At 36.1% G+C, this 13,205-nt stretch overlaps 2 protein-coding genes and 2 long non-coding RNA genes across 6 annotated transcripts in view; 1 reads left to right on the top strand and 3 right to left on the bottom strand.

Moving 5' to 3' along the window:
• The window catches only part of LOC127501085 (uncharacterized), a 194,373-nt gene that overhangs the window by 48,255 nt on the left and 132,913 nt on the right, over positions 1-13,205 (bottom strand). The window lies entirely within an intron of this gene.
• On the bottom strand, positions 4,399-7,723 carry 42sp43 (P43 5S RNA-binding protein). 2 transcript variants are annotated; one of them, XM_051872882.1, is made up of 9 exons: positions 7,396-7,723; positions 7,201-7,301; positions 6,675-6,771; positions 6,482-6,567; positions 6,314-6,387; positions 5,734-5,814; positions 5,364-5,593; positions 5,000-5,053; positions 4,399-4,874 (listed from the first exon to the last, which is right to left on the bottom strand). In XM_051872882.1, exons 1-9 carry the CDS (start codon positions 7,531-7,533, stop codon positions 4,635-4,637), a joined length of 1,101 nt encoding a protein of 366 aa, XP_051728842.1. In that variant the 5' UTR covers positions 7,534-7,723; the 3' UTR covers positions 4,399-4,634. The 2 variants fall into 2 exon arrangements, with proteins under 2 accessions (XP_051728842.1, XP_051728843.1); XM_051872883.1 differs by lacking the exon at positions 7,396-7,723 and having other exon boundaries at positions 6,482-7,301.
• LOC127501106 (uncharacterized) lies at positions 7,896-11,451 on the top strand. 2 transcript variants are annotated; one of them, XR_007926506.1, is made up of 7 exons: positions 7,896-7,912; positions 8,388-8,417; positions 10,038-10,104; positions 10,658-10,717; positions 10,843-10,875; positions 11,006-11,155; positions 11,271-11,451. It is a non-coding gene; the product is annotated as an uncharacterized LOC127501106 (long non-coding RNA). The 2 variants fall into 2 exon arrangements; XR_007926505.1 differs by lacking the exons at positions 7,896-7,912; positions 8,388-8,417 and having other exon boundaries at positions 9,141-10,104.
• On the bottom strand, positions 11,248-12,140 carry LOC127501115 (uncharacterized). The gene is made up of 2 exons (XR_007926517.1): positions 11,939-12,140; positions 11,248-11,505 (listed from the first exon to the last, which is right to left on the bottom strand). It is a non-coding gene; the product is annotated as an uncharacterized LOC127501115 (long non-coding RNA).

Here is a 13,205-nt window from a genome sequence, read left to right as displayed (position 1 = left end):
CGGACGGTTTAACCCGCCCAATGCTGTGAGCCTTGGTCGCCCACTGGATGTCGCAAGAGCCCTCCCGATTGGTCGATTTTGGCTGCTCCTCAATTATCGGCCAGTAGGGCCCGTCTGCCTGGCGCTGTGAGCTGCTCCCGTCAGAGGCAACATGGGCTCTCCTGGTCAAGTGACCAAGCTTCCTGAAACGCGGCTGCCCTTCGCTCTTTTGCTTTTTGGGGGAATACTCTGGGTTCGGGCCAAAATTCCAAGCTCAGAGCCCTCCCCCCGGACAGCATGCCAAATACGCATAACTTTACTATATCTAATTATATGTAAATGTGAATTCATGAAACAGTTGCGTGACAAAAGAACGAACGACTCAAACCCCAAGACTCGAGAGGTGAACTAATAATTTCGGTTTCAGGTAGACTGCATAGCCTTATAGCCTATGGGGCTGCCATGGGAAAAACAAATGACTCGAACCCATAGCCTGAAGACCCATTTATGCAGAAATTATATATTATAATTAATCATTTCTGTTTCATAATTTGGCCTTGGCTACATTATAGTTTTTTTCCTATTCGAAATGTGATTAACATCACTTGTAGATGTGTTGGGGAATTTGGCTATTCACATGTAACATTTTTATTATATTCTGCTGAAATTAATTAAATAACTTGAAAAAAGATTTGTTCGTTTTGATAAATGAGATTCAAAGATCCGAGTCAGTAAAATGTCGAAACTTCCCATCACTACTGGTGATGGAATCTGCCCTATTAGCTTAGCTCCTCCCTGAGTAAGCTGTACAGTCCGCCATGTTTATCACCTCGCCAGAGCAGCGTTCAAGTAATTAAAGCTACTAAAGTTATTTAATCAAGAGCAGTGAGTGATTTTCTGTTTTTATTTTCTGTATTTCTTTTGTTGTTTGGTTCATTTTAACAGCACATGCAGCAGTGGGTACTGTATATTACACTGCAGTCACTTTAACAAACAGATCTAATTTACCCCTTGTGCGGTCTTCATTTGGGGGCTACACTCATGGTCTTCGGGCTCTCTGGAGAGCCCAGGCAACAAAATGTAATTTTGTAACAATATAATATATTTTTTAAAAACCAATGTAATTTTACTCTGTTTATTAATGTTTTTACTCAACATTTGTGCAGTTTTTGGAGGATTCATGATATCTTTTAAATTTATATAAATAAATAAAAAAAATAAAAAATTTAAATAGGTTTTTAGGCAAAAGAAGCTTTTTATGTAAAATTCACTTTATAAAAGGCTCAGATTTCTAACTTTCATTCATGGTGAAAACATGGATAATTTGACATGGTTTAGTGTAAAATTTTTGCCCATCTTTTGGAAAATGCAGTTATAAAAGTTAAAAAAATATCATTTTTACCAGTAGATGGCTGCAGAGCTCCACTATTTGCTATGTGCTATTTGAATGACTGAAAGACATCTTTTCACAAGTATTTTTCAGTTGGATTCATATCTAAATGTTATGAAATCACAATTATAACAATAAAAATTACTTTTTGTCAAAGTTTAGCATTTTTTGTACTGAAAAAAAAAAAATCAGTTTTTCAATAATGTTATCAATAATGTAATCTCCAGAGACCCCGCTTAGAAATTGGACAAAATCCATCCTCAAAATCAGAAACAACCCACAACACACATAGACAGAAACGAAGTGGCACACTTCCAAAAATGCAAAAAAAACATCCTCAATACAAAATGGACATGCTCACACACTCACACACACACACACACACACACACAAATAAAAATTATTTTATTATTTTTATTATAAAATTATTATTGAAAAACTGATTTTGTCCTGTACAAAAATGCTAAACTTTGACAAAGTAATTTTTATTGTTATAATTGTGATTTCATAACATTTAGATATGAATCCAACTGAAAAAAACTTGTGAAAAGATGTCTTTCAGTCATTCAAATAGCACATAGCAAATAGTGGAGCTCTGCAGCCATCTACTGGTAAAAATGATAGTTTTTTTACTTTTATAACTGCATTTTCCAAAAGATGGTCAAAAATCTTACACTAAACCATGTCAGATTATCCATGTTATCTCCATGAATGAAAGTTAGAAATCTGGGCCTTTTATAAAGTGAATTTTACATAAAAAGCTGTTTATGCATAAAAACCTATTTAAAAAAAATATTTTTTAATTTATTTATATAAATTTAAAAGATATCACGAATCCTCCAAAATCTGCACAAATGTTGAGTAAAAACATTAATAAACAGAGTAAAATTACATTGGTTTTTAAAAAATATATTATATTGTTACAAAATTACATTTTGTTGCCTGGGCTCTCCAGAGACCTCAAAGATCATGAGTGTAACTTTTTTTTTTACACTAACATAAAAACAAAATATCATTCCAATTTTTTATTTTATTTGTAGATCTTAAAAGTGTTAACCACCGTACAAAGTCTCATGCCCTTTGGACAAAGAGAACATTTTTTTTAATTTGAGCAAACATCATTTGCGGGTCAAAAAGACCCCGAAGACCGCACAAGGGGTTTACACAAGTGATTTTTTCCCCTGCTGTTTATGTTCACAGACATAACCGACTGTATTTGTAAAGTAACTGCTGAATCTTTTTTTATATCTTTTTGTCATGTCTTTATTTTTTTGTGCCAAATTATGGACAGTAAAATTAATAAGAGTAGGTATTAGTTGACTTTAGAGCTTTTGTGTAAACCATTACAGGCACAAAGAGCATGCATAGTACTTGTGGGAAATGGAAAGGTACTGGAAGTTTACATCCAATAACTAAACAAATGTTTGCACTGGTGTACCTGGGTGACTCGCCATGTGTTTCCGTAAATTCCTCCAGGTGTGCACACTGATGGGTCATTCAGCATAAAGACAGCGATAACCTGAAAAGGTGGCCATTGTAAAACTGTGTCAGATAAAGTGGTCTCTGTTTGGCAGAGGTGTTCTTGAGTAATTGTACTTCATTACAGTACCAATAGAGTAACCTACTATTGAAAATCAATTTAAGTTTAACAACCTTCAAAGGCAAAAGGCAGAAACTGCACATTGTCAAAACTGAGTTGGGCACAACTGTTTTGATGCAGAGAACCCTTCATGATTCAATAAAAAGCCATATTTACAGTGTCTTGCCTCAGTAGCATGGTCAGGAAATTAAATTTTAGATGCTTTGGAGTCTTACAAAGACTTACAAAGTTTGTACATCAAGTTACATAGAATATTCCTTTCAGTGCATTTTACTTTGTTTTGCTTTTAAAAGTAACGATAAAGTAACTGCTGAATATTTTCATATCTTTTCGTCATCTTTATTTTTTGTGCTAAATTATGGAGTAGAATAAAAAAGAATGTCAGTGATAAAATCATTATTTCACTAATACCCATCCCTAATGATGAGACTTTTTCAATGAAAAGTATAAAACATTTTATTAATTGGTTACATTGCTCATTGATTACATTGTTTAAATTATGATTTGATGTTCAATTTTCTGAACTCATGACTTAGTAACACTTTACATGGTTAAAGAATCGGTAATGTTCAAAATATATTGGCTTAGTAATTGTACAAAGTAATACTGAATAAATGCAGATTTTTCTTAATAAATGCATAAAGTGAATTAATTTAGAAGATAATTTTTATTTTACAGCAGAGTGTTTGGAAAATGAATTTTCTCCCTTTCAAAAAAGTCCCTTTCAGGTATGCCCTTTTAGGCAGCCATTTCAGTCATGCAAGTGCAGCTATCATTTTGAATGGGGAAACACCAAATTCACCCAAGCTTACAATTAAATTTCCTATTTGCAATCGCCAATGGAATGACAACTACGGTCTCATTTAAAAAAAAAAAAAAAAAAGCTAGGCCGGACCAGCCAATGCACGCAGTCAGTCCTAAGCACCAACTGTTTCTATAGAAATGGGAGCTTCTAACATTGCTACAACAAATATGGTTAGTTGTAGCCATTAACCATCCAGTTTTTTTTTTTTTTTTTTTATTAAATTCAGCTATGTATTTCATTATTTTTATGAATTATATGTTTCATCAAGCCTCACAGAAATAGACCATCTGTGTAATAGTGAAAACTAACCATGTTTCCTAGTGATATCTCCCAAGGGAAGTACATACAGGGTGGAAAGCAATTGTCCTAATCAATGAGGTTGTAAGTGCGTCCCTATGGCTGAACAGCAAAACAGATGCAAAAGTAATATTGGTATCTGTGAAAGTCACTATACACCATGTCTGCACCTTCAAAATCAAAACACCTGTATATTGAATTCTTTGTATGCAAATCAAAACATGCAGCTTTTCACAGAGCTGCGAGTATAAAGTGTCAAATTACTTTCAAAAGTTATTTCAGACCAAGGAACTACAAATCAAATATGAAAGTGTACAGAAGCCAGACTGACAAACCTGAACCACTTTTATTTAGTATAGAACTCAAACTCACAAAAACTAATTTCTGTTCTCAGTAGCCTAATAAAAGAAAAGCTGTACTTCAAGTACTAACATTAAACAAAACATTCTTCAAATAAACTGGGCGTTTGTGTTAGTACAGTATTTGCAAGTTTATATATATACACAAAGAAAAAAAAAAAAAAAAAAAAAAAAAAAAGAAAATGATATTTTTTTTTTTATAAATCAACCAACCACCTTTGGAGTTGGCCGGACACTGAACAGATCTTGCAGGTTTACTTCAGGATCAACGTGGTGTGGGATTTTACGCTCATTAAACAGGCCCGTCAGATCAGCTTCTAGTTTGGCCCTCTGAGTGATGTTCATGCGCAATGAAAAAAGCGAGTGAAGGTTTTCAACCAGAGGACGTCGATTTCGCCCTTCCAACCGCTTCTGCCAACTCTTGCTGCTCCGCTTATGTGGGTGCTAAACAAGAACACAAGTATTAAAACCAGTGGGTTAATGAAATGGGGGGGGGGGGGGGGGGGGTTCAAGCAGCTTAAAAAGTTCAAGCAGCTTTTAACCCATAATACTCCTTTAAGGGACATTACCTTGAGTTTGGCCACATCAGGTTCATGACGCAACATGTGGCGGACAAGGCTTTCCTGTAGAAACAGCACAGGTAAGGTAGGGGTTACTAACACAATATTTAACACTGACATGTGAACACAGAGGCCCTACATGTAAACAAGCTTTTCACAACTTCAGTTGTTTTCAATTCTGGTCCTGGCCCTTTCAGTTAAGGTGGTGGTTCAACCACATTCCTGGATTTTTTCATTTCTTTACAAATATTTCAACTACATGTCGGCTGCATCTGATGGTGCAGAGGTTTCAATTTCTTCAAAAGAACAAACAACACAAAACCATTCTACCTATACTTCCACTTTCGTCAAACACAAAACAAAAACTACTCACGCGCATGGCAAAAGTCTTGCTGCAGTCAGGGAAGGAACAGCCGTGTGAGAGAAGCTGCAGATGGACCTTTCGAATATGGTGCTGCAGGTTGAAGGTTGTGGAAAAGTACGCCTGGCAACCTTGACTGGGACATAGCAAAACTGGCTTCTGCAACGCATGTGTCCGCTTGTGCCTCCTCAAGGCATCACGTTTCCGAAATGCCTTTTTACATACCATACAGGAGAACGATGCTGTTGACAAAATTAGTTTACTTTAGAGCTTTTGTGTAAACCATCACAGGCACAAAGAGCATGCATAGCACTTGTGGGAAAGGGAAAGGTACTGGCAGTTTACATCCAATAACTAAACACGAATGTTTGCACTGGTTTACCTGGGTGACTCGCCACGTGTTTCCGTAAATTCCTCCAAGTGTGCACACTGATGGGGCATTCAGCATAAAGACAGCGATAACCTGAAAAGGTGGCCATTGTAAAACTGTCAAATAAAGTAGTCTTTGTCTGGCAGAGGTGTTCTTGAGAAATTGTACCTCATTACAGTACCAATAGAGTAACCTACTATTGAAAAATCAATAAGTTTAACAACCTTTAAAAAGGAAAAAGGCACAAACAGCACATTGTCAAAACTGAGTTGGGCCAAACCAAGATAGTCCAGGTCACAACCGTTTTGATTCAGAGAACCCTTCATGATTCAATAAAAAGCCATTTTATTTAAGCTCTAGTATTGCCATATTTACAGTGTCTTGCCTCAGTAGCATGGTCAGGAAATTAAATCTTAGATGCTTTGGAGTTGAGACTTCGTTTGTACATCAAGATACACAGAATTACCCTCAGTGCATTTTAGTTTGTTTTTAAATACTGAAACTGATAGTACTCATACTTGTCGTAGAAACATCAAGTAAATAAACAATGGTTACACAGTTAACGCCAATAAAAGAATTGATGAATCCTCACCTATGTGTCTTCTATCATGAGCTTTCCGTGCAATATGAGACTCAAACCTCATTCCACAGCCGCTTTTCAAGCATCTTGAGGGAGGAAAAGTAATATTTCCTCCATATTTTACTTTCAGCGGTCATAGTTATAAAGTATTATAAAAACACTTTTAGGCTGCAGACGCACCTGAAACTTGAAGTACCGTGCGTCGCCAGGTGCAGTTTTAACGCTCGCCGTTTCCTGAACGTCTTTGCGCAATGAGGCTCTTTACACTGGGGAAACAGACTCCGTCTTGAGAAGCTTAAAACTTGTTCCGCGAAAAACTAAATGTGGCAAGAGCCAGTAAATTAATGGTGGGGAAAGAAAATGGGAGTCAAACCTTGAAGTAATCGCGTTTTTCACTGTGCGCGTAACGCACGTGCCTCTTAAGTTTGTCTGCAGCATAGAAGTTTTTGCCACATGCATCAGCAGTGCACCTGCTCAATGATAAACATTTCCAAAAGAGAAAAAAAAAAAAAAAAAAAAAAAAAGAAAATCGTTAGTCCATAAATAGTAGGCCTGTACATCAAGAATCTTCATTAGTTTCTAAACTGGCCACAATTTCTTTAAGTTCCATCATGCCATGATTTTAGCATTTTGTGGTCGACTTTAGTCATGTACTTTAAGGAAACACTTTTTTTTTTTTTAAAGTAGCCTACAAAAACCATATAGCCTTTTAATTAATGCCATAACTTAATTAGAAAATTAGAAAAGGTTTACCCAAGATCACCCAAATGTGTCTAAATGGCGTCTAAAGTGTGTCTAACATGTGCCTATACAGGTCTAACGACAGGACACGCCTAACAAAAAGATAATTTTGTCCATTTAGCTTATTTTAAAGTAATCGTATTTAATAACCATATTACTTGAAGTTTTTCACGCCGCTGTGTACTGAAGCATGCCGACTCAGGTGCGATTTACGGGTAAAACTGCGTCCACATTCCGCAAATACACACTTGTGAGGTCGCTAAAAGGAACAGAAAGAAAAGGAGTCTGGTCATAAATACAGAGCGGAGAGTTAATGTTGTTGTTTTTGAACACTTATGTGTATTACGACTCACCGCACCAGTGTGCACAGTCTCGTGCTCCTGCAGACGCCATTGCCGAGTGAATGTCGCGCTACATTCAGCATAAGAGCAGTTAAACAACTGCAGTCGCGGCACAGCATCCTCTTTTCTAAGCACCTGTCTGGTCATCATTTTACAGACGTGCTTGCAACTGTACCAATGCGATCTACTGTGTTTTTTTTTTTTGTTTTTTTATGTGTGTGTCCGAATTATTAATTACCTGCTGACCGTCTCAGCTTTAAGCTATTTACACTCCTGCCACCTGCAAATGGTTGCGCTAATGATGTTTGGTAATAATAAAGGCGAGTTAAGAGCTGTGTCCCAATTCAGGAGCTACGCACTTCGGAGTGCATGAAAGGGGTGGGGCTTTGGTGTGGAGGGTTGCCAGGTCTGCGCAACAAAACCATCCCAAAAGTAGTGTGATCACAGCACAAGTGTAAACGTATCCCAATCCCATACGTGGCAACAATGAGCCGAGCGTCGTTACATGTGACAGACAGTTGACATTTCTGTGAGCATTTTAAAGTTTTATGACTTTCTATTGGGTTTTGACATGCTTCACTGCCGGCGACGACGGGACACTGGACCAAAATATGTATAGTTAAACTATGTTAGTTTTATATCGTTAGCATTAACCTTGTTTGTTTTTTATGTTAAATGAAACGTTAACTGTGAAAATATACATTCATATTTATACAGTTACTCTGCATTTAAGCTGTATTTGAGTCGTATAGAACCCAAGAGGCGACACTTTGATAATTTTTGGGTAACAGCCACTAGATGGCGCTCCGGTAGCGCGGCCGCCATTATGGAGTGAAAATACTAACTGGACCATAGAATCCTTCACATCTTACGCACCCAAAATCGGCAAATTTCACTGCCAAATCAGAAGCGCAATAGAACAGTTTTTTAAATTAAGTCACCAGTAAATTGTATGGCACCTACAGTAAATGTTGTATTGTCTTATATATGTTTTATTTTACCAGTTGTGGAATTCAACCATTCATCCATCTGAGGTAACCTACTTTATTGAGTATTTCCATTTTATGCAGCTTTACACATTTATTAATAGTAAATTAATAATTAATAAATTTAAGATCATCATGTTTGCAGCAAACAATATTTCAGACCTAGTGGAGTAATGGTAATAATAGTATCTCTGAATTGAAATATGCTGTTTAATGTTTGATGATCGCTTTATTTTACATTTACGTGAGTAATGTTCTATCACTTGGTTCATCTTCTTCTTCTCCTGCATTTTGATCCGGAGATTCTGTCCTCTTTCAGAAGATACGTGACAGCGCCCCCTACCGTATAGCCTGAAAATTCAGTCAATGGCGATGAAAGAGTGAAGAAGATGAAGTGAATTCCTATGTACATTACCACTGGACTAGCCTACACAAAAATTCATATACTCAGAATTAGGAATATATCTGTTTTCTTTATAAATCAATATTTTCAAACAATATACTTTTATAAATATACTTTTAAGTATATCTCGATCAAAAGACTGAGTCCAATTAAGGCCAAATATACTTAGACTTTTCTGTCAGTATAAGTCAAGTATACTTAAGTGCAATTGTTGGTATATTTCTCAGAAGTACATAAAGTATATTTCTGAGAAGTATATAAAAAGTAGACTGAAAGTATACTTTCTTATTTTTTTTAGTTTAAAATAAGTATACTAATAGCACACTTGAATAAATTTCTTTTTTCTAAGGGTGGTTGAGGTGGAAAAGTCCTCTGATAGTCCAAAATAACATTGAATTTGCGCTTAAACGGCTTAGTGCGATTATGAAATTACAAAGCTGCGATTATTTTTTTTTTATGCAGCTTGTCAATGAAGTATGGCTCCATGCTAATCCATCTAATAGCACTGCGAGTTTGAGTTTATGTTTATGTTTGTTTATTTGTATAGCACATTTAAAAGCAACACAAGTTGACCAAAGTACTTTCCATTAAAACATCACATAAAATAAATAACCAAAACTAAAGCAAAAAAAAAAAAAAAGAACAAACATGACATTTACACAAATGTTGTTTATAATGCGCATTAGAAAAAAGCAACATGTGTCAAACATCTTTCCAGACTTCATAACGTCAGTTGAGCATCCTTCTGAGATGATGTGGCCTTTTAAGCCCGGGATACACTGCACAATTTTTGGCTGTCCCAGACGAAAGATTGTCATCGTGAAACAATCGTGGCAATTTCTGTGATCATGGCTCTTAATCAGTGGTCCTATGTCGTACAGTGTGAGAGGTTCAAAGACGGACATTTTCCCGGTCTTGCGACCAAAGATAGCCTGACGCTGGCTGCGTCCGAAACCGCCTACTTCTCTACTATTTAGTAGGGGAAAAGCAGTAGGCGAGCGAATAAGTATGTCCGAAGCAAAAAGAGTAGGCGAAAATTACCTGGGTGATGTACTAATTCTCGCGAGATTCGGACGTGCGTCTACTTAAAGTGCGTCCGAAACTGCCTACTTCTCTACTATATAATAGGGAAAAAGCAGTAGGCGAACAATTAAGTATGTCAGAAATCTCAGTAATCATAAATGAGTAGTTGAGAAGTTCCCGGATGGCCTACTGCTTCCGCCCAGATTCTGAAGTGTTCCTCGATTGATACTTTTCTATCCCAGGAGGCCATGGGAGAGGATATGTCATAATCGAACACGGAGGAGAAAAGCGGTGCGGATGCTTTCAAATGTGAGTATTGAAAACTAAAAACATGGTTCCTTGTAATAAAACAGCATTTGTTGAACTACTGTAGAGTAAACCGCTGAATGTGTAAAGATGCTAGGCACTACAGTTGTGATTTTACAGTAAAAACACGATTTATTATGATTACAGGGGAGCTCTAGTAAACACACATAACTTAATTCTCCGAAGTGGATTTACATATTCTTAACCACATCTTAAAGGTGCTTATTAAATGTTTATTTAACATCTGACAGGAACATCTTCATTAAGTATTATGGCTTATGAGTGATGGATTATGTATGAGTGATGTATGTGTGCTATTATGTAGAATTCACTGTTGTCAACACTGCTTACATTACATGAATGAAAATAATGTAAATAAATAAATCTACATAAAATAAACATAAGTTTAATCTATTTTATTTGTCCATTAGTACTGTTGGTAAATTAAGGAACGTTTGTATTGGATAAAAAGAGAGTTAACACATCATCAACATGTAAATGTAGTATTGAGCACATAAATCTCAGAGGAAACTTGAATCTTGTCTGGATGTTACAGGGACAGATGATCACACGTGTTTATCTGGTGATGAAGGAATGCTGCCATCAAAGGCTTTGAGTGAGGATACTACAGAAATGACTAAGTCTATTTAAATCTAAAGTCTAGTTTATTTTAATTATTGTAATTTAAACAGAGTTATTACAGCACTTTTCTGAATCTTGATTTCTGTGCATTTGCTGCAGAGCTTTGTGGTGAAGCAGGACCTACAAGACAAGGTGACTGCAGCAAAAAAGGAAAACCTGAAACAAAAATATAAAGATCATTTTGTTACTTCTAATACAGAAATCAAATGACACTGTGCTGTTAAGATGACTGCTTTTGTATTATATTTGTGCATTATTGTAGGATGTGAAATGTCCTTAGACTGGTGTGAGCACTGAGGATGGAGAGCCACAGCAGATCCTGGAAATGGTGTAGAGCCATGGATGAGACCCTCCATCACTCCTCCTTCCAAGTGACTTGATCAAGGACACACTGGAGGTGTACACCACAAAAGTAATGAAGCTACGACAAAAATTAGCAAGTAATTGTAAAAATATTAAATGAAATATGGCAAGAAACAGAATGCTGACATTGATGAATTGTAAAATGTTTTAATCTGTTTATTTAGTCATGCTGATGGAGAGCACATGAATGTTTGCAGCAGACACAGCAGCAGCCAGATTGTCCTGCACATCTTCTCCCACTCTTGCTTCAAGGTTGTGGGGTTCAGGGGTCCATCATCATCATCTTCCTCATCCTCTGGATCAACGATGTCCCCATTGAGAAGAGCAGCAGTGAGGGACATTATGGATGAAGGTGTTCATCAGCTGCTTCATCAGAATAAAGCTGCAGAATGGGCACAGCTGTGTGAGATGGCAGTAGGATTGTAAATACGTGATTGTTAGATCAATAAATTTGAATAAAGCTTCATGTGTTGTTGACTTGTATATGCATTTATTTGTCATTATTACTTTTATTAATTCTTTTACTTTTTTTATTAATTATGCTATTATTATCAGTAAATTTATATATTTTATTAAGCAATGAATTATTGCATGAATTGACTGTAAATTGAGATGTATTCACATCAGCTGTATTTGTCTAGTGTGTATTCAGGCATAGCTATGTCATATGACAAAACATTACATTTTGCTTGTTTTACTAAAGAAGTAAAATGAAAAGTAATATAATGAAGTATTAGTCAGCATTTATCAATATCATTGTGTGTAAATGTTGGTGTGGACTAGCAAAGCAGTTCATTCTGGGGTAATCTTAATTTTAAGTAGTTATACTTACATTTTTTTTTGAGTATAAAATCAGTCTTCTCCAAAGGCGAGATCTTCGAGCAGCTGCTGATATCTTCTTTGGCTTCAGACATTGATAACTGAAGAAAACCGAACTAGGTAACAATAAACAATAATAATGATAAAAAACAAACATGTGTTTGTATGCATCATAGTTTGAGATTATATACACAGACAAAAAGCATGATAAGGTTAAATATTTTGAATACATCATAATGCATAAAAGTATTTATTATTTATAAGCCTGAGGGATGAAACTAGAGCTAATTCAACAAGAAAAAAAGGAAAACAAATGAAATGTATGCCACTTTTGCTTGTGGATGAACATTTTTGCATATAAAATAAAGAAATGAACAACATATTCAACAAAAAATAAACTCACATTATAAAAATATAAGAACTTTAAATTAACCCAAAATATATTAGTTGTACTACAATTACAAAATTACTGGCAGCTGTTTCTTCAACAAGACCACAAAATAAGCAAGTTTGATCAATATTAAAATATTTACAGATAGATGAATTAAACCTGTCACTCATATCTTTTAAGTTGTTGCGCTTGTGATAACGTCAACATGGCGGATTATTTTCGGATCGCATTCATACTCAACGAGATTTGGCTATTAAGTACCTACTCTTTTAGCGCTCCTTAAGTAAGTACTTATTGAATGTAAGTACCTAATCATTGAGTAGGCGGTTTCGGACGCAGCAGCTGTCAGAAATTCAGCGTGATCAACGCGCAGTGTGTTTGCTGCTACAACCTACGTCTACTGACCAGCCAATAAAAATGCGACATGAAATCAAAGCGACATGGCGTTAACTTAAAACTGCTTACCTCAAGCTCTTTTCCCTTCTTTCGCCGCTTCCTTTTTATTTTCAGCACACATAAAAACTACAACTGCCAAAGTGTGATTCAACATGGTGTTTTGTTTACCAACTAGCGCATGCTGATGAGGTTTTATTCTTCTATAGAAACTTGCATCGTAGCCTACGATTCAATAGGTATCATCATCGTACAGTCTGCATGCATGTCGTACCCAAGTTTAGTAGATCCATGTGGCACAGTGTGATAAAGTAATGATCTCATAGGATTGCTAAAATCATGCAGTGTATCCAGGGCTTTACACAGAATAAGGCAGTCATGTGTTTATTAGTCATGTTTAATCAATCAAGGCGTATTTGCAGCTTCTGTGCAAGAGCGCCCTCTGGCTTTCAGATGGAGAAGCATTTACTACTGATCACAGAGCCATACAGCTCTG

This window comes from Ctenopharyngodon idella, chromosome 19 (genome assembly GCF_019924925.1).
Source record: "Ctenopharyngodon idella isolate HZGC_01 chromosome 19, HZGC01, whole genome shotgun sequence".
Taxonomy (NCBI): Eukaryota; Metazoa; Chordata; class Actinopteri; order Cypriniformes; family Xenocyprididae; genus Ctenopharyngodon; species Ctenopharyngodon idella.
This window is presented reverse-complemented; position numbering and strand designations above follow the sequence as displayed.

Coding starts and splice junctions, on each gene's coding strand:
- 42sp43 (XM_051872882.1), bottom strand. CDS start 7,533: ATGATGACCAGACAGGTGCTTAGAAAAGAGGATGCTGTGCCGCGACTG. Junction 6,568..6,674: donor AAAAACGCGATTACTTCAAG/GTTTGACTCCCA, acceptor CTGTTTCCCCAG/TGTAAAGAGCCTCATTGCGC. Junction 5,815..6,313: donor TCATGATAGAAGACACATAG/GTGAGGATTCAT, acceptor CCACCTTTTCAG/GTTATCGCTGTCTTTATGCT.